Source organism: Opisthorchis viverrini (assembly GCF_000715545.1).
Source record: "Opisthorchis viverrini unplaced genomic scaffold opera_v5_19, whole genome shotgun sequence".
Lineage (NCBI taxonomy): Eukaryota > Metazoa > Platyhelminthes > Trematoda > Opisthorchiida > Opisthorchiidae > Opisthorchis > Opisthorchis viverrini.
In genome coordinates, this window is record NW_008751675.1 from 2,530,584 (window position 1) to 2,550,753 (window position 20,170).

The 20,170-nt window shown below is 41.9% G+C and overlaps 1 protein-coding gene across 1 annotated transcript in view; it reads right to left on the bottom strand.

The window, feature by feature from the left end:
* Positions 1-7,515, bottom strand: part of T265_12863 (hypothetical protein) — a gene marked incomplete at both ends in the record, with an annotated part of 11,555 nt that extends 4,040 nt beyond the window's left edge. Inside the window, 2 exons of the mRNA XM_009165898.1 lie at positions 2,846-3,061; positions 7,452-7,515. Coding sequence (XP_009164162.1) covers positions 2,846-3,061; positions 7,452-7,515 — 280 coding nt within the window. The remainder of the gene's footprint in view (positions 1-2,845; positions 3,062-7,451) is intronic.
* Positions 7,516-20,170: the final 12,655 nt, after the last annotated feature.

Consider the following 20,170-nt stretch of genomic DNA (forward strand, 5'->3'; position numbering starts at 1 on the left):
TCTCTTTTCTCCCATATTCTCCTGTTACTCTTTCGCATTCATCGCTTGCACTCACTTTTTATGTTTGTGACCACGCTCTTCAAAAATAAATGATAATATATGATGGAATTTAGCGCATTATTGTACCCAATGGGAGTTTATGTCTATCGTCCAATTCGCAGGATTTATGCCTCACACAGGGTCAGAGAAACAGAATAAAAAAATACAAACAATCAATAAATTTATCTCAAATAGAATTGCTGATTTGCAGCTCGTTCGATTGTCACATTTGAGTAGCCTCATTCTGTCAAGATGAGTCACGTTGAAATGCCCTCACTCAGAGGACCGCAGTTTGGATGGATAGGAATGTGTTACATGGTGAATGCCTGGATTGGATCGGATTTTTGCACAGACAACAATGCGTGTTGCATTTTTAGATGAAGCGCATAATATCAGAAAAACGCTTCAAAATATTACAAGGACAGATGACCCTACTTGTCTTGCCTGTGAAATCCACTCCATGTATTAGCGTTGCATTTAACCATTGTCTGAAATATATACAACTGTGAAGAGTGTCACCGGGTTCTCTTAGCCGGAGGTTTAGGTCAGATTTTCAGGCACAGTCTTGCACTTAGCCTAAAGCACATTTCTGAGACCATTCGTATCAAAACTGTTGGAAATATATCGTTATTTGAATGAATAGAAAGCTTTTCTAATGCTTAGACAGTACAGAACAGCGGATGTCACTTAGCATCAAGTTGTTTGCATCAGATCAATACTCAACCAACTATGAAGAGTGGCAAGACTTACCAGATAACAAGCATCAGTTTGGGTCTCTTGTTTCTGCGCATATGATAGTTAATGAATTGATTAATTAGGGATACTACTTGCTCTAATATTTATTGACCAAATCCGTCCCGCTTCATTTTAATTACATCTCATAGAAATTCGGTTGCGACATCTAGACTTTTCCTCCGATAATTAAGAACGGATTCTAAAAGAATAAAGTAAAAACTGATGCACGCCAATGTGAGTAGAATGCATGGAAGTTTGAAACTTGACAGTGTGTAAATTAGGGCGCTGCAACTCCAAAATCGACCAAAATTAATAACTTCTTGAGGGCGTTATCACACAGGGGGAAAGTTTTCAGAGCCCGATTTTTGCGGTGTCTTTCCACAGCTAGATTCCTCACCGACCGAGACATGGCACAAATGGGTAAAAATCTTGCATTTCAATCGGACACCAGTGAGTGCGTTTAATGAAACAAAACGAAGAAAGATGCAACGAAGAAAGGTAAGGGACGCCATTAGACCAGCTTTTACTCTGTTCTACGATTGACTGGTTTTCTCTGTCCATTGCTGATGGATTTTTCACTTTGAATTTGATTTCCATGCTATCTGATCCGTCTTCAACCCCTGAAGTGTAGACTACGGGGCACGTACCTGTCTTTGACTTCTGCTCTATATAACAATAGAGCGTTTCATCTACATATTCCTTCTCCCAATGAAGTACTGTAACTCATAATGCAATTAAATTTCATTCCTCGTTATTTCATACCCTTTTTGGTCAGTCCGACTTCTTTGAGGATACAATTTTTATCATATAGGATCAAGACAGTTGAAATATATCAAGTAAACCAAAACAGTTCTTGAACTTAAATCGCATCTAGCAAAATGTCTTTACAATCTGTAACTTGTGTCATCAATTTCAGACAAATTCAGGACTACACATAAAAGTTAATCCTTAACGAAACCGAGGGGAACATAATTCTTGAAGTACAGTCATAAAGCGTAAAAATTAAAGTCATAATTCTAGTGAACGAAGGTTAAAAATTTTGGGGATGATACTACGGTCACCTTCTATGTCCGTACCAATGAGTTTTGGGAGAAGTCGTACTGAAAACAATGAAAGATGGCTGGATACTCGGTATGTCATTCTAACGTTGACATGAGGTAAAACAAAGGATATCACCTTAGCAAACCCCGAACCTAGGTATAAGAGAGCATTTTTGCACACGCGCTGGGCACGCGACCACTGCACGCCCGATCATCAAGTTATCCGTTTGTTCGCAAAGGACGTGAAAAGCTGAGATATGCATGTTCTAGAGAAAGAAGGGGGAAGTGGACAAGAAACTGAGAGACGCGTGATAATCAACCATGGAAAAAAGCGGCCGCTGCGCAGCCTGCATGAAATTATCTGGGGGCAGCCTCTCCGCACCATCTACAAGAGACAGTAACCGTCTCTTGTCAAAACTGTCAGAAACGTCAGTGTAGCCAGCGAAAAACAGGCGCACATCATCCTATTGTTTATCCAATGCCAAGACAACCGAGTAAACCGGTCCAGTACATCTACATGAAATAATAGTGCTCAAATTTGTAGTCCACTCTTCATTTTTGAAGTGAGGTGCTCAAATTGTAGTCCACTCTTCATTTTTGAAGTGAGTAGCGTAGCAGTTACAAGTAGAGATATTATGTTCCAGTCAAGCGGTGCTAAACATAAGTAAGGCAGATAAGGTGAAATTTTTCCAAATATCCAAATGCAACTAAATGATCATTCGCAAAACCTAGTGGATTTTTAAGTTATTCTACATTAACAGGCAAAAAATGCTCAATTATAGTGAAGCTCTTACTGGCTCTATTTGAACTCTACCCAACAGAAATTTGACCCTGAGAAGTGACTTGAAATCCCATAGATGTGTGTGTGCATGTTTTTACGTGAATGCCATACGATTTTGTTGAGATGTCCTGTTCAGAGAACCATCAAAAGAATAAAAGCGTTTCTGGATTCGACTCGAACAAAGTCGATGGAGCGAGAATGGTGTTGCTTATTTCCCTCGGTGAAATTGACCAGCTAGGCTAAAAGGAACTCGCAGAATGCAACAGATGTTTCTGTCGTAGGGTGTAAATTAATAATCGTGATATAAAGAAAATTGCGACATGTACACAAGCGCAATGGCTCAGTGGTAAGAGATTAGTATTTCGAACCCCACCTTTGCCTCTCGACTTCCCCTGTCTAGGTTTAGCAGTGTCCCAGCCATGGTGCTTCATTCTGGTGGCACGGAGGCTAGGCACCGAAAGGGTTTCTACAGCTAAATGATATTTTTACACATGCGTTAGGATTCCCGTTTGGTGCAGTAAATCCGACTAGGTGGGGAAAATCATTGAGCAGGTTAGATCAGACAGAATGATGTCATAAGATTTCGTAATTGTTTATGGTCTCAAGGACGGCATTATTGGCAGCAGTGAGTGACTTAATGTACTCACTTGAGGTAGAGATCTCATATCAGTCATGTGAAGAGAGTAAATTAGGTGGCCGGTGATCGAAGAATCTGGATTTGGGATCGATTACAGCAGATTTATTCCGGTCTGCCTCTCTCATTCCACGTACGGCAGTGGGGTGCACACTCCATCATACGTATTCCGAGCCCGCTTATCTCTTCCAATAAAACCTTTACTGCAACTTCAGGTGAATAAAAACGGATGAAGTCTGACGTTGAGATTACTTCTTGAAGTGGTTCCGTCATTGTTAACTTCGTGTACCTTCTCTATCACGACAGTCTTGATGGCGTTGCATGATGAGCTTTCATGAATGTGGTATTAACACTCGTTTGGATGTAGCTGCTTGTAACACCCCCTCTCAAACGACAGACGGAAACATTCAACAGCTTCCGGAGATGTACTTTTGCAGTGCGAGGGATAACCTCCATCTTTTAGTATATGACTCCTCTTTTAGTATATGATGCACAGGCCGAGACTTATTCTAACTGACCAAATAAATGCTCTGCTTGCCATAAATCGTCTGGTTAAGACCAATGCACAGGCCGAGAGAAGTCTCGCCGTCTAGAGGGCTAATGTTTCGGCTGGATGACCCAAAAGTCTTTGCTGAAAACGCGGAAATAAATTCTCGTGTGAAATCCAGCCTAAGATAAACCAAAGGCGTCTCAGATCTTCAAATAGTAAACAAAATAAACCTTGTAAGACAGAATCGAATTGGTGGACAAACAAATGTTGGGCGAAACTCAAAACAAATGAATCGATTGCAGCGCAGTCAGCCTGACCATTTGATTTGTTCTTGAGCGTAAAATCACATTAGATGAACAGATATTATATTCTAAGGAAGAATCACTGCTTTGTATAGATCGAGTTCTTAAATATAAGCCAGTCACTGACGACAGGTCACTGCGACCTATTTTTCTCCGGCTAATTGTTAATAAAGGCAATTTTTTGAGCGGAATGCAAAAGGATGATTTATCCGCGTTCGCTAAGATATATCCATATAGTGCCGATGCGTTCTAACAGCTTGTGAAGTCCAAGACTGACCGTGATGTGATTTCGGGTGCACGGGTTCAAGAAAATCCGTAAAAACGTTGGATGATTTTCTGGGTGGCAGTGAACCAAGACAGGATTGCTCAAACATATTCTTCTCGGTGGGTTTTCTCGTATCAACGATAACGATTCTCTCGCTAGATTTTCTTAGATAAGTAGAACCTACCCAACTTTGGTTTTGGGTTGTCTGCCTTTTCGATGTGAGCCGCGATTCGTAGAATTTCGGGCTGCTCAGCACCCTGCACTTTCATAAGTATACCAGCGGTTATCAGCTGGAATGTTAAACCGCTCATTTGGAGGGGATCGGTTTTGAATCTTCTTGATGAGTTGCTGGACCCCTCACTAAAGATTATTCTCGACGATAGTTGAAAATGTTGTTCAATGTTTCTTGGCTTTCCACTGTTTATTAGTTTTGTGTTATAGAGTGAAATAACTAGAAGCTTTCATTATCATGAAGCTCTGTTAACCGACCCACAGCCGCAGGGATGAGGCCGCCACCAGAACAGTCATTCACACGATCACTCGTTGAAATGTCTGGGGATGAAGGAATCGAGTCGCTTTAAAATAAGGGATAGTCAACCATACTGTCACTGGTGTTGGAACGATGCGATGTCCGAGTGCTAACCGAAAAACCGATGGTTATCATTTCCTCAGACATCCAAGAGGTGTGCACTGCTGTTTGGGCGCAATACGAATGGAAGAGTCATGATGCGTCTTAGGCTGGCAGCCTGACCTACTTCGTTTTTAAGTGCAAGGTAAACTGAAGGCCGGAAATTTCGGACATACGAAGGTGGTGCGCACGAGTTTACTCAAAAGCGTGACAGCCACTTTGTTAGCTGTATTAATTGACCCTTTGTAGCAATCAACTGTTTACTCAATGAGAGCTACAAGAATAACCTTTGGAATTGGACATCGTTTGTTGCGTACTTGATGCTTTTGTTCCAGCACGAAGCTTCCTTCCCAATTCGAAGTCGGGTATCGACCATTTTTGGAATGTTCGAAATGCGACGTATTCGGATTTATTAAGAATAGATGTTTCATAGATGATTCGAACAGTGATTTGCTGTAAATCCTTCACAAACTTCACTTGCAATCAACAACCACCAACGAATCACTCTACAGTGATCAAGACAAACAAATAGCGGACTTCTAGACGAGCCGGGAAAGTAAGCCATCTAGTAGTTTCACCCACGCTGTACATTTAGTAGTTGTGGATGATAGGAATAAGCCTCAATCACGTGTTGAGGTAATCAGTGTTACTGACAACCCTATCTCCTGACAACCAAGGTGAATACACTGACATTACTGCGCTAACATCCACATCTAGCCAGATATTCCATGAATATCATTGAAAGCGATGACCGTAAGCAAGTGGAACGGATGGATTTATCCAACCAAACACTGACGGCATTTCTTAGTATGATGGCGGAACTGAGCTAATTGCCACATTCGAAAGGAACAGATCAATTGCCACCTGGCCAACATTTAATAGAATGCACCGAGTACAAATATTTAGACATAATGTCAACAGGTAGACCCCTTTTGCTCGTGCATACACGGAGAGCGTGTTTTCAACTTAAAGCCACTTTCCGACTCCATCTGAGTAAACAATGAGACAGAGCCCGCCCATCCATGACCGGCGCCATGGATTGTAGCAATTTTACCACCGCCCCCCAGGGGACGAGCCCAGGACGCCTACGGAGCCATACACAAACTGTGCTCTGAATTCTTGCACTGGGCACAGAATTAAACTAGTGTCTACTCTCAGTTGTATACACTCATGCGCGACTGCGCATGACCAGCTTCAACGGGAACCATCTGCCTACTGCGATTGTATCAAGTACGATTCGTGCTTTCACTCCTCCCACTCACACAGCTTACTGTTCAACTCTCCAACGTAAACAACGTAGGTCTAACGAATTCCACGAAGTTTTGTGAGCTGCATGAAGATGATTCCGTTAGAAGAGCTGGCCATACTAACAAATCCGCCCTTGATGGTTTCATCGAGCATCTGTTCGAATAAAAACTTCTTTCATATTAAAAAAGAGTTGATAATGGAAGTCCTGATATCTGGCTATCGTTTGTCGATCAGTCATTGAATAATTTACAAGAACATAAGAACATTTTATGCTGCTTGATAGCCTCAAGCTGAGGGTGGCAATATAGTCGGGTCCAATAAGTACGGAAGTAGATTCTCCGATCTAACTCTAGTGTCACTGCCTCCTGCAGTTAAAATCTGTGCATGTTGTTCACAAACCTTCTCTATGTACCCAAATTATGAGGCGTTGTTTCAAATTGGCAAAACCTGGGGATTTCGAGGCAAGATTCTTCAACTGATGCCACATTTATTCTAGCTGTAATCGTTAGAGTTCCTGAATACTTCGGTTTTATTTAAATAAACACCTTCTTCAAGCATTTAAAAGTCTTCCACTGGTCACCGGCGATAGGTCACGGACTTTTAAGGCGAAATTTTCGTGAGTTCAGCGAAAGAATCGTGTGAGAAAAAATACGTAAGTCGGTGTTTTACCGCCAATTTCTGCGGTCATGGTGTGCTGGCTGATGGCAAACTTTATACCTTCCTAATTGATCCAAATAGTCATTCCGGGCAGCATCCAAATATCCGAATAAGTGAGCGCTTCTCCGTTCTGTCCAAGCAGCACTTCCACACTTACCCCGTTATACGCAGTATGAAATGAAGAAACGTCGAGCCCACTAGTTTGAGTGGCAGTGGGGTTCATGTTGGGACATCTGCGGTTGTAGACGTACCTTGTGTTGCGTGATTTGTAATAACCTGGCTAAATCGTTAGTCAGAATCCTGGACCTCTGTTGGAATGAAAGTTATTATCAGGAAGGTCGGATTCCTGAAAGCAACTTCAGAACGCCCGGAACCTACTGCTCCACCAAAAACTCAACTGGAAAGCCGGCAAGCATCCAGGCCAATCAATCATTCAATCAATTCAGCAAGACCTGATGAGTGTTCTTGCGGCCACAGAAGCACGACCGAATGTGATCAGCGTTTAGGTTTTTCACAGAGGCACGATCGATGTTGATGGGTGATCACTAACGCCTATCAGACAGCCTGGATCAATGTCAGAAAGTCCCCTTTAAATAGCGTGGGGTCGTTGTAACTTTTGCACTCTCACTCACTCGCTTGTTCGGAATACAGCTGTTGTGTTCCCCTCTGTGAGTCTTTTCTCTCCGACACTAGGCACTGGAACGGGTCAGCAGCAAATACCACAGATTGACGAATCAGCAGATATAACAGTTATTTTGTTCACATTGTCCGTAGCTTAGATGATCTCCAATAGATTCAACGTGACACACACCGAAAGCAAGTTCTGGTGTAAATAGAAAATCGTTCCTCCGATTCCTCGCTCTGCTTCGGCAAATCTGCAAGGTGAATTCAAGAATCAGGCAACAGTGGACAACATAAGAATGGGCAAAATCATTGTTAAAGTGGTTGCCGTGTTCCGCGTTTTCCCCTTCTAAAACAGTCAGACAAATAGACCGCATGCACCCCAAAAAGACGTCGCTGACTGTTAAACAAAGAGTAATCTTGGGGATTTGTGAATGTTCAGCTTCCATCATCACACCCTGTTATTGTACAAAAGGATTGCGAAATTCACACGTTTATAAGCATCCCACTCCGGAAAGAGTCTCGAAGCTTAGAATATGATAAACAACGTTTGGGTTGAGTCATGAGAGCGACAGGAACACCGCATTAGCACGTAGGGTGGATGGAAGCTCGTTAGAAGTTCTATTGAAATGAGGATAACAGTGGAACAGAGCACACGCGTATAATCTCCATTTTGTAGTCTTATGCAGACTCAGAATAATAGGTGAGAATTCGTTTTTCGTGGTAAAGGCTGAATCACGTTAGGGTGCAAGTGATAGTATACCTGTTAAGTGTAAGGGGATGCAATGTGTGAGTCAGACAAGAGTCTAAGAGTCTGTTAGGCTGCCGGAAATCAGTTCTGGTTAATATCTTGTTTTGGGTGTGATTGAATCACCACTGAACAATTAACTAGCGACAAAAATATACGCATGTGCTAACGAACTGAGGGTGATTCTCGCCCCTTGGAATGAACAGAACCAGTCAGCGTTGCAATTTGAAAAGCCAGAATGCACATTCGCGTCACATGTTTAAAGGGATTGTGAATGTCACAGATTAGGCCGTTGTTTCTTTGATGATGCAGAAGTTAGAATGATGTAAGTTATTCTTGCATTGGACGTGTTGATTAAACCGAAGAATATCTCTTTTATATACGTAATGCACTACTCATAAGGTTGCTGAAAATTCTCCAGCAGCACACACTCAGTTTCGCCCTTCTTGGGGCTCGTCAAGTAGGCGCAATACCCGAGTTTCCGTCAACCTCATGTTCTACTTGATCACATCTTACTAACGCCCACCTGACCGCAGGTGACTGGCATGAACCAGTAAGAATGGCCTGTAGCTCTATCCTAAAACAAGAGCAGAAGGAAAAGCCAGTTCTCTGGAAGAACCTGCTAGCCAGGCCGATGTAAATCTGAGTTACCGAAAAAGGTGCTCACTATATGGGTGAAATGTGAACATACGCTATACCCAGACAACTCCGAAATTACATCAAGTATCAATTATAAAACGCTTGCTTTGGAGACAGCTTATACTAGCTTGTCTTAGGTTGTTAAACATAGAAATAAAACTGTCACGTTCTCACTTCTTAAGGAATGTCTAAGTCTCTACATGAATAGACGGCCATTACGTTGCCTGGAAATATTTTACTATCCGTAGCAAAATTCATTAAAAGTATTAACACTTCACCTGGTTTTCTTTTACTCTTGTGGCAAATTAATAAAAGCCGTTCCTTGCAAATGAATCCCGATGACTGACGGCAGCTGGGCCACCACACCGTCAAAATGTAGAGGCTTGAGAAATGAGGTTATGGGGGAAAACCTGCAAAAAACGCATAATTCCAAAGACCCATAGAGGGGACGATTTCCTGTCCACTCGCACAGTTCCGAAGATTCTTTCCATTCCCCAAAATTTGGCTGTTTTTAAGATAACTGTGAATATCGCATCACTTCTTTACAGAAAAAAAAACAAAAATCTAAAGATAATGAGCTTTTTCTGCAGAGAAGGCGAGACCAGAACTTCTTATGTTTGGCACGTTCTTTTCATCCAGACTTCAGTCAATATCTGTGAACAGTGTTCTTCCCATATACTGCTGGGGTATGATATCCTACTTATTGCTGTTAGCGAGCAGTGCAACATTCAAGAACAACACACAAAAAATTGAGCAGTAGCAAGTCCCTTCCTATCACTGTGAGGCGCCTCAGAGCAAGACTGATTTCACTGGGTGTGTGAAACTTCCTTCTGAGGAGTCATCACTTGAAGAACAAGTCAGCGTTTGGCCACGTGATGTGGTTTCCGTTACTGAAGGACTAGTGGCTATAGTCCTGTCCATGTGAGAGCTAGTTACACTGTTGATCAGCCACTCCTGGCCAAACGATCAAGTACTCAACCACTGGCCAGAAGATCGCCGACTGGAAGCTAAGTTTTCCGAGATGCACACTGTAGGCGATTCCTAACAAGGGTGAAACAGCTGTACAGTGCTTCCCGGTTTTACTGCGAGGTTTGGTATCACTGCCTGAATGAAACCCCTATTGAACTGAAATACATCAAAGATAGGCACTGAAAGGTGCAAAAGCTGCCGACTCGATCACGTTTCAGAAAATTTTCTGTGGCTGTATATGTCGCGTTTTCTGAAACTTGGAAGATTAGGTTAAGGCCCTTTATTAAAAAAAATCTGCCATTTTACTGTCCCGCAAATCCGTGTCTCCAGGAAATGGAGATGTGAACACTACACCAATTCAGGATGGTCAGTTAACTATGTTAGCTCAAATTAAGACCGGATTATGTTGACTGACAACTGTGGTGATATAATCTCATGGAATTTATGAGTAAGAAACATCTGAGGGCAACACAACCTACATACAACATTGTGCGACAGGATTCCTGGTGTCTATAGTCCATAGTGAGTGCTCGGATAGAATACATTACCATTTTATTAAAAAGCCACAACAGAACCAAATTTTACACAACATTACCTTAAGGGGAATAGAAGTTATGAACAATATTGCTGGTGGTTTTATACCTTTTTCGGATACGGAATCCCAATGGGTTGCCTACATACGCCTTTGGACAGATACCTTATGTCGCCTGAGAGGCTGAAGAACATGGTACTTGCAAGGAAGTGGCAGTACACCTAAGACAGTTTCAATTAGTAACTATTTTCAATACCTTTGTGGCAATCGACTTTCAAGTTTTAAATTCGCGGATTTCTGCTCGATAGTAACTGTTGCGCAGTCGAATCTTTCGAACCAGAATCTCATAGGAACATCGGGGGATACTTCCTGCTCGTGAGACTACTGAACGGTTTTCTTTTAAGTGTTTCCTTCACTTACAATCCTGTTTGGATTTTTAGCAAACACCGACAAAACGTGCTCACTAAAATTTCACTTCCAACTGAATTCGCATCACTGTTACGTTAGTAAATTCCCCCTCTCCTTCAGGACGATCCATGAGTAACTATCTATTTAGACTTCCCGGAGAAAAGCTATGAATATTCCGAGGTGTTAAACTGGAAATCAATCGGCTTCCGAAATTCTGGAAGGTTGTGTTGACTGGCCTAGAACCGGGTAGTCTCATTTCCGAGTTAAAGTAGACGTTTGTGAGTCATGATCTCTACACCGTACACGTGTAGAATCTAGGTGGGTGGGTGCGGCTGACAAGCTCTGACATGCGGAACAAGTACGCGTTTGAATGAAAGCCTGTCTATCACCATGGTGATTGGACGTAAACTGGGAGGTTGCAATTTCTATGCGCTGTCTGCTAGATCAACCACAGAGGCAGAAGTACGGTGTACAACTTGATTTATTCATAGCGTGTTAAAGCTTCTCCATTCACATGTCTACATTCCAGTGTTTTCGACAAAAACTGACGTATGGAAATCATATTTTCCGTGGCTTGTACGAGTGGTTTTACACGAAATGCAGCGCGGAATCTGTAATGCGTGGTCCAAAGGCTTCACCGAGGTTATTTCCAACTGTAGGACCAGACGGGTGAAACACACGCCAGTATATTGATGGCAAAAAGTGGCTTAAAACTGCTCACCCCTAAGGAATAAAAAAAAATCTGAAAAGGAGCTGTATTTTGATGCTATAAGGAACAACACGTTTTGCTTGTTTGCTTGACAAGGATTATTAATCACACTTTGCCTCCATAGGCAGTGAAGATGTTCGTGTTTGACGAAAGGCACGCTGGTAAATATAATTAGTAGTCTCGTAAATCTGTGTTGCAAGTTTTTTCCAAACGTCTTTGGCCTCGTACTGCCTCGTGAACTGAAAACATTAGCAGCGATATCATCGGAAAAACCTGCGTGAAAAATGCTATCTTTTTTTTTACTTTTTTAAAATGTATTCACAATCTTCAGCTTCCGGTCAAATATAGACGGTTGTAAGGTCATTCGTACTTTTACAATTGACTAACATTCCATTTCAAAATCAGTATTCATAAACTATTCAGGTCTGGGCATTCCAGTTCGTCTCTGATACATGAGAATGCATTTCTATTCTTTGTTTCTATGGGTTCTTTTTGTCCTCGTTAAGTTTCTTCAATTTTTGGTGGTCCATGCATACCAAAGCGCTGTCTGTAAGCCTTTTCTGTTTGGCTCCCGGTGTTCCTTTGTCCTACCAGCCAGTAGTTCAAAGCCTAATCCAGCTCGTGATGTAAACTTTCATGTATGTCTTGTTATTCAATTCTCCACAGCGCGAGACAAGCAATCGTCTATAATCTAATCCCACGACGATCGCGCCCTGAAACGGCCTTTCCCGAAGGGTATGTAGATAAAGAACATCATATGACAATTCAAAGGTTTATAAGTAAATAACAGGTGTTAGGGTAATCATATGCCATATTTAGCTAGGTTATTTGTCAACCATGATTGCATCTACCCAGTTTTCTAGCGCGTCTCGTAATGAAATCCCTCGCTGTTGTATATCATATATGCCATTTTACTGTCTGTTTATATTGCTTACATCCTGCTTCCTGGTAATCTGCTCTTGTGATTGCACAGAGCTCCACTTGTCTTGATCTGGTTTTCCCTGAATGTTTGCTGGAATTATTAGGAATAGGTCATCGTCAATTAAAGATTAAGCAGGCCATGCTACAAATTATCCACGATAAGGGCAGGAAGATGTTCGGGACTGCCAAACAAACAGTTGCTCTTCCGTGTTACAAAAGCTAGTTCCCGTATCGGACAACTTTCCTGTGTTTAGTAATGTCCTGTTGTTTATACGAAACAACACCTGGCGGTTAATCACTCACAGTTACGGTTACGAATACAAGCAGACAGGGAAGCCTGCCTCCTTAGATCAATGAGCTCTCTAATCCTGTGTTTGTATATCTGAAGCATCAATTAACTACTGGTATACGGTTTATCGGGAACCAGAAATATTGCTTCTGTGGCGCAAATGATAAAAGAGAAACTGCAAAACTATTATGGCAGTTGTTCTGAATGCAGCGTGTTTACCGATAACACTGGTTTTTTCCGCGCAGACCATAATAGTTTATGTAGTAAATAAAACAAAGGAAGTCATCTCAATGTTCATCACGAAACAACGGACGACGAATAGGTAGTAAGGTAAACTACGCGAGCGAAATGCTTACTCTCAACTAGCGGCGGTTGTCTTATAGATGGAAATGACTTTTCACTTTGCAATATTTGCATGGGCGGGGGATTTCAAGAGCTCTTCTTTGAAAAAAACCCTGTTTAACAATCTTCATCAACGGACACATTAATTAGACCCAGACTCGCAGGGCTCATAATCCCGTCTCGTTGTACCTGTGCCTGCAATATTGATGTATCAGAAAATTTGTGTCAGAACAGCAAACCGGACAGGTCGAACAACTGGCAAAACTACAAAAATTAGACTTCTAAACTAGAAATAACCACCCCTTTAACAAATTCACATTAAGTCCTTGTATTTACTCAGAGACCACATCATTACTAATTGCCCGGGTCATAGTAGAAGGGTTTGAACGGAAATCAATCCCCGTGGGCGGGAAATGCAGCCAACCTTGAAAGCACTAATCTAAGTTTTCACAAGGCAAATTGTGCTCGATATCTACATGATCGCAGCTTGGCCTGTCGAACTGACTATCGCTATTAACACGAGATTCCGTACCGATCATTTTGAAATTTTTAAAATATCATTTCTTGCCGGGATGACGAAGACAGATTCATCAGAAAAAAGTAATGTAACAACCCCTGAACCAAATATTTCAGCTTTATGGACCCCAGAGACAGAGATAAGTATAACTTTAGTATTTCGTGATGTGAGAGAAACGACATTCCTGGGTGTGGCCACTGGGATAAATGATCACGAAATCCGCTCAGATGGAAACTCTTCACATTCGGAGATATCCCAGTTTTGCAGACTATGATGCACGGAGAGTTTGTGGCTTCACTAATAGAGTAACACTATAGCTTGCATGTGTATTCCAGAATCGCTGGCCAAGAGAGAGGCACATACGAAACGTGTTCAACAGTGAAAAATGTACTAATGTGCGTGGCAATCTAATTTCAACGCTGGAACTTCTTTTGTCCATAACCATATTTGATTTAAGAGATTGCACCTCCAATAAACGCTTCCCGGAGAAGCTTGAATCAGCCTGGCAACTGTTTAGTGGAGATCGGTTGCTCAAAGCGGCTTAAATGACCCAGCCAATGAATCCGTACCACGCATCTAACAAAAAAACGGTAACCAATATATCAAGTTTATAGAAAGAGAAGGACTCCAAACCACACCTTTGTATTCGTGTATAACTTCATTGCAATGTTTACTTGTGGCATACATATCCGCCTTTATTGGGTCTAAACTTATGATGGCCTAACAACAAGGCGTCCCAAATTCGCCACATAGTTCCGCACCTAAAAGTGACCTGAACAATGAAGCTGGTTGAATAATTTGGCGCGCGTGTCAATCCCGGTCAGGACACAATCAATAAACAGTTCTACAGTTCTTTCGGTTTCTTAGTGATCGCTTTTTTCGTTTTTCCGTGCTTCTGATACACCAAGCATCACGCTAGTATGCAAATGTGAATGGTATTGATTCTTAGGCAACTTTTGTTACTTAATTATAGAGCTAGTTTCTTTTTTCGGTTGCGCTGGCAACATTTATTTGCGTTCATTATTTAACGGGATATCCATACACCCCGCCTTATCTTCAAGGAGTCTACAAATGAAACACTTTGATTGTTTACCTTGCGTCCGTTACTGTACGCCTGAAGTGACATTACTATGCCTTGAAATGCAAACTTGCGGCAAGATGACACTGACGGCTGACATCAAACAGAGAAACAATGCTTTTCCGCTTTTATGCCAGAATGCTGATTTTTTAGCATTTTCCATACAACACGTAGTGCTGCAAGCACCTCACTAGCTTAGACAAATAACCATCCGTGCACTACAGCCATGTTTCGTTAGGGTGGTATCTAACTGGGCTAATTTCGCATCCGTTTCGATTAAAACTCTGATCAGGTCATTCCCTTGGACGGGATATTGATTCGTCTCTTGAATATGTCGTTTTTATCAGACACGTTATCGTTGGTTATGACGGCCATCAGCAAACACATTATCCACTACATCCGAAGACAGACAATTTTCGGCCCTTGCTTTTTTCCATTGGGCATTCTGCATCTTCTGTTCCCAATGCACTGTTCACCATGCCAATCTCCTCGTGGTCAGAAGAGTGACATGGGCATATGCGTGTATCCGTATTGAACATCTGTATAAAAGCCTTATTCATAGGCGTTTCTAGCAATGTGAGACAGTGATAAAATCGGTTCCTCATTGTTCGCAGACTGCCACGTGTCATACACTGAGCATCAAATGTTTCCCACTTATGGAAAACACTTGAGACCTTCTGCATCCCTGCATCATCAACTGTGGTTTGCGTGACCAAAAAACCAGGCAGTGGGGAAAACTTGAAGCAGGTTTGCATGATGGGACAAATTAGTCACGAGCCTGTACTGCCTGAAGATACGAGTACAAAGATTCATGGCATACTTCGTCCTGGAGAATGGAAGCATTTAATCTCGCTTTATTTTCGTGTTCACTGACTGGCCTTACAGCTTCCTATTTGATAAGCATCACGTTTGTCGCCTGCTTCTACTATGGTGGTCACAGGGCTCGTCTACGACAGAAGACCGCAATAAATGCTAACTCACTGATGAATCAATTGTTCCTATTAGGGTATTCCAACATGTCGAATTGTTGAAAGCCTTGATATATACTGCTTATTTTGCAGTTCATTCAGGCCGGTTTTTGCCTACAAAGTTCGCATGTTTCAGTGGTATCTCCTTGCACTTTGGTCTGTAAAAATACCTTAAGAAAATAACGTTTTTGGTGGGATTTCCATAGAGTATTATGGATGAAAATCTAAAGGAGGCCGCTCTATCCAAGTAAAGCAGCGTATCGCATGAAAAAGGGATTCTTAATTATTCACACCATTTCTATTTTATTGAATTGTCCCCTTTGCTTAGATACGGCAATCACATAATCTATATAAAAACGCACGAGTCTAACTGACGTTTTACAGCAATTGGCCTTACGTTTTCCACTTTCTGATACTGTGTGGAAACTTATTCAAATAGGAACAATTTCCCCGACTGAAATACGTTATTTTGTGTTGCGATCTTGCAATTTTTTTTCATTACTGGCTAGAGTACTTTGCCTAAATTGCTAATGTTCGCAGGGTCCCTTGATTCGTTCAGAGTGGCGATGCTATAGTCGAGGACATTGGACAACCTGGATCGGCACCGTTATTTCACATATACAGGCTTTGTTAGCAACCATACGGTATCTCATACGGTATCTCTTTTTGGAACTTGGAATAATGCTTTCCGTGTACGGTCCTAGCCGATTTGAAGAAGGCAGCCGTACGAGGCTTCCGTGAGGCCGATTCATAGTGGTCACATGGTCCATTCGTCTTGAAGCAAGATAAGCAGGTTTTGAGTTGATTTGTTACATTTATTCTGAACGTAACTCTACTGGCGGTAAAGACCCAAGTAAAGATGTCCCATTAAGTAAGATGTCCCTTCAAAATAATATGAGTTTCCAGGATTTTCCTTCCTGTTTTGGAAGAAAACGATGTGAAATCCGGTTTTGATGTTCTCATACTGGGTTATTATTTGGAAGGCACAACAGGACAGAAGCGTGTAGTTACTGGAATACTCTACCGCAGTTGTGAGTTGGGAAGAGACTAGTGCTGTCAGACACATCTGAACCAGTATCAGATGCTGTGTCTCACCAACCGCAGTTGTTGAACTGTTTACCTTTCAGGTTAGAGGACTTTTATTGCTTGCCCCAAATGGGTCACATCTTGAGAGGATGAGTGGCAAAAATGATCTAATCAGGGGTTATTCGTAAGAATCCGGCTTTTTGAGCGTTCTGTCGTATACATCGTTCTTCCTAAAAGCACAACTTGCCCTCCTGAGATGTTTTGTAACCGACAGCATTTTGATACACTCCAGGAACATTTACCACAATTAATTTCATTATAAGACAATCAGAAACGCATCAAGCTATAAATTTTTGACCAGTATTCCGTGAGAAGATAGATTGTATTTCTCCAAACAATTGGTATGTGTTGATTGCCTTGAAACTTCACAACGATCACCAGTACTGTTGTAATCTCCACGTCCTGACGGCGGTTGTGCGAAAATTGGCGTTCGAGAAGATATGTTTACTTAGTAAAGACGTGATAGAATGCAACGCGGTTTTTCTCATCAAATCGCACAAAACCTGTGGTATCTGCCCCTCATTTGATAAAGCTGACTTAAAAATTTCCCGTTATACGTCGACAAACTTGCCTGAATAGGGAGGCATACTATCCTTAGGTCACGCTAATGGCTTATGTAATTATTTCTTTATTGACTCTCTATATCTGCTGCAATATGCAATAGAAAGCATATAGAATGATATTGGAAATGATACAAGTGGCTTTTTGCGCCTTATCATAAGTTCGATAATATTTCCAGAAAGAATAATGTTGAAGCTCTGTTATGAGAAAAACGTTTAAAACACGAGTATTTTAGTAAGCTGTCGGCTGATTATTTACAGGTAAGTCGAAGTATACTAAAATCTTCACACTCACCAATTCATCATTTGATTGATTCCAATTTTCAGACGAAAACCAAACCAAATTAACTATGTTTCCGGCGGACATCTTGCCGATCCAGTTTTCTTTCCATTTTCAGTTAAGTTGTACAATAACGGAAACGACTCCTGCTTCATGCGGAAACAATCGGACACACCACTTGAACAACCCAAATTTATATCTCTGCATCTCGCTGCACAAAACCTCTACCCGGATTGTTTCAGGGTCAATGCAATCTGAATTCTGACTGTCGTGTCTGTCAGCTGGAGTTGGGTTGTACATCGCTGGCATTTGGATCGCATGCTGTGACTAGAGTTTGATCAGACAGCATTTTGCAAGGTTTTGTGGCTTCGTGAGGATACTTCAAATGAATCTGTTTGAGCACTACTGTCACATGTGAGTGTGACACAAAACTACTTGCATACTGCGAGATTTACTGAAGTGTTCAACCTTTTGGTCTTGAGTGAGGTGTTTAATATATATATATATATATATATATATGTATATATATGTGTATATATATATTCATTACCCGCGAAATATCAGCCGTGTGACAGGCAAATGTAACAATCCGTCAAATGTCCTGAACTACTGTCTTGTATTGAATAAGATGTCAAGCACCACTAACATCATATACTCCATGCACTTTGTTATGCATTGTCCCACATCCTGCTTAAGTGCATCATGCTAGCATCCAGTTATTCGGACCACTTGTCGTTTTCCAAAAAACTACTGATTTGCGTAATCAATAGACATCACTTTTAGTGCACTAGACAATCAAGCCAACTAAAGGAATGAAATTCGATAAGATAAAAGTAACTACTTCACCATCTTGGTTAGGATAAAATGGCTGACTACAAAAGCTTCGAACAGCCTATGGCACTGAATTTTTAGTTACGAAAGCTCGAAATTTACAGAGGCAAATACCAATGTATTAGTGTAATGAGTCTGCATGATGCTCATCAGTTTGTTTCACCCGGGTAAATATGAGTGCTACCTAAGCGCTCCAGTAAGATGGTAGAGGACTACTGGATGCCGAAAATGCAACCCTAACGCTAAGACCTAAATGCAAATGATCGATAAATACTAGGTCACCGTTCGCTGTTCACTGCTGTGTTCGGAGGTTGTGCGCCTTCATTTGGTATTATAACTGGATTTGGGCCAATCCTCCGGACGGATTACAGGTTGAGACTTCGTATCCAGGCAGTTTTCTCGCGCACCTGAGGTTGCGTGCTGAATCTTTCCTGAAAGTGCACATTTGGAAATCATAATCATGGTTAATGGCTGGCATAACCCTATCACATTTCACACGATCTAGTGAATTCATTGTGCGAGGTGTACTGTTCGCATTCAGCCTTTTGAGGAACTCTGTTCACTTTGCCGCAGCGGCCTAGCCCAGTTACCAAGCGACGGATGCCATTGAACTGCAGCGGCGTAGCCCAGTTACCAAGCGACGGATGCCATTAGTTCTCTATTTGCCAGAGAAAAAGCCCTTTGCCGGCCACCATCTGCCAGCGCTTTGTCCCTGCTGTCAGTTAGAACAATCCACCTTTACGCCCATATCACTTACGACGCCCGGTTCCTAGCCCATCTGTCTAAAAATGACCCATTAGTTCAACTAGTGTGACGCGGCCCAAAGAAGAAATGCCAAGTGTGAGTTAGGATTGTGTGTATATTTTCTTGACATCCTGAGTGTTCCAACTAGACAACTGCCGGACGTCAGCTTCTTGGCTGCTTGCCACTTGACTGGATATATGATTGACATAGTTTAGTTCTCCTCCGTCAGAACCTGCCGCAGTTAGAATGCTGCCAATGCGCTGATACTTTGGACACCTGGGGTATGATTACTCATTATCCGTTAATCGACAACGATGTCTGACAAAACTTCGTTGCCTATTTAGTTACGGATGAATCAGTTGTGTGAGTTATGGGAAGAGCGTGATTTCGTTGATTATTGCTCCAGGCAACGAGCTTTGTCAACCATCTGAACAGAACACTATCCGTTTTTGTAAATCGTTCACAGAAGGGAATCATTCGATCTGCTTCTTCACTGGATGAAATAGTTGCGTGCTTGTACGTCCCGTCCGGATTTTAAAACTATCTTCTGTTCATCGGCCGTATTAGAAGATCTTCTGAATTGTTCTGAAGCTGCTGGAAAAGAACCACGCTAGTCATCGACAGTCATCTGGTTTGGCTTAAAAGCGTCACGTGACGCGTATCTCTCAATTCGTTGATAATAATTCGGGGTTACCTCCAGTCTTTGACATGTTGAGGAGGGGAAGCGCGGTGTTTAGTACTGTGAAGCCCGAAAGGCCTAAAACCACCGCACAGCCGTTTCATTCTTATAGAAAATCAGAAGCAGAGCACAATCCGCAGCTCTTTTTTAAATGGTTGGGTATTCAACTACTAGCCGATAGTTCAGGGGTTCGAATGAAACTGGCGATCGATGAAATGCGTCCTGCCTCAGTGAATTTCACAAATGCTGTACTATGAAAAATAATTGATGGATTGCTTGTAACAAATGGGTCGTGACATATTTAAGCGTTGAATTAGCAAATGTCATTTTACGGACCACAAAGTGTGCCTGCACAACGGGTGGGTTTGCCTACGGCCTCTTGTAAGTGTAGAACATTTTCAGCATCCAGATCGGAACTGTCAGCTGCCTC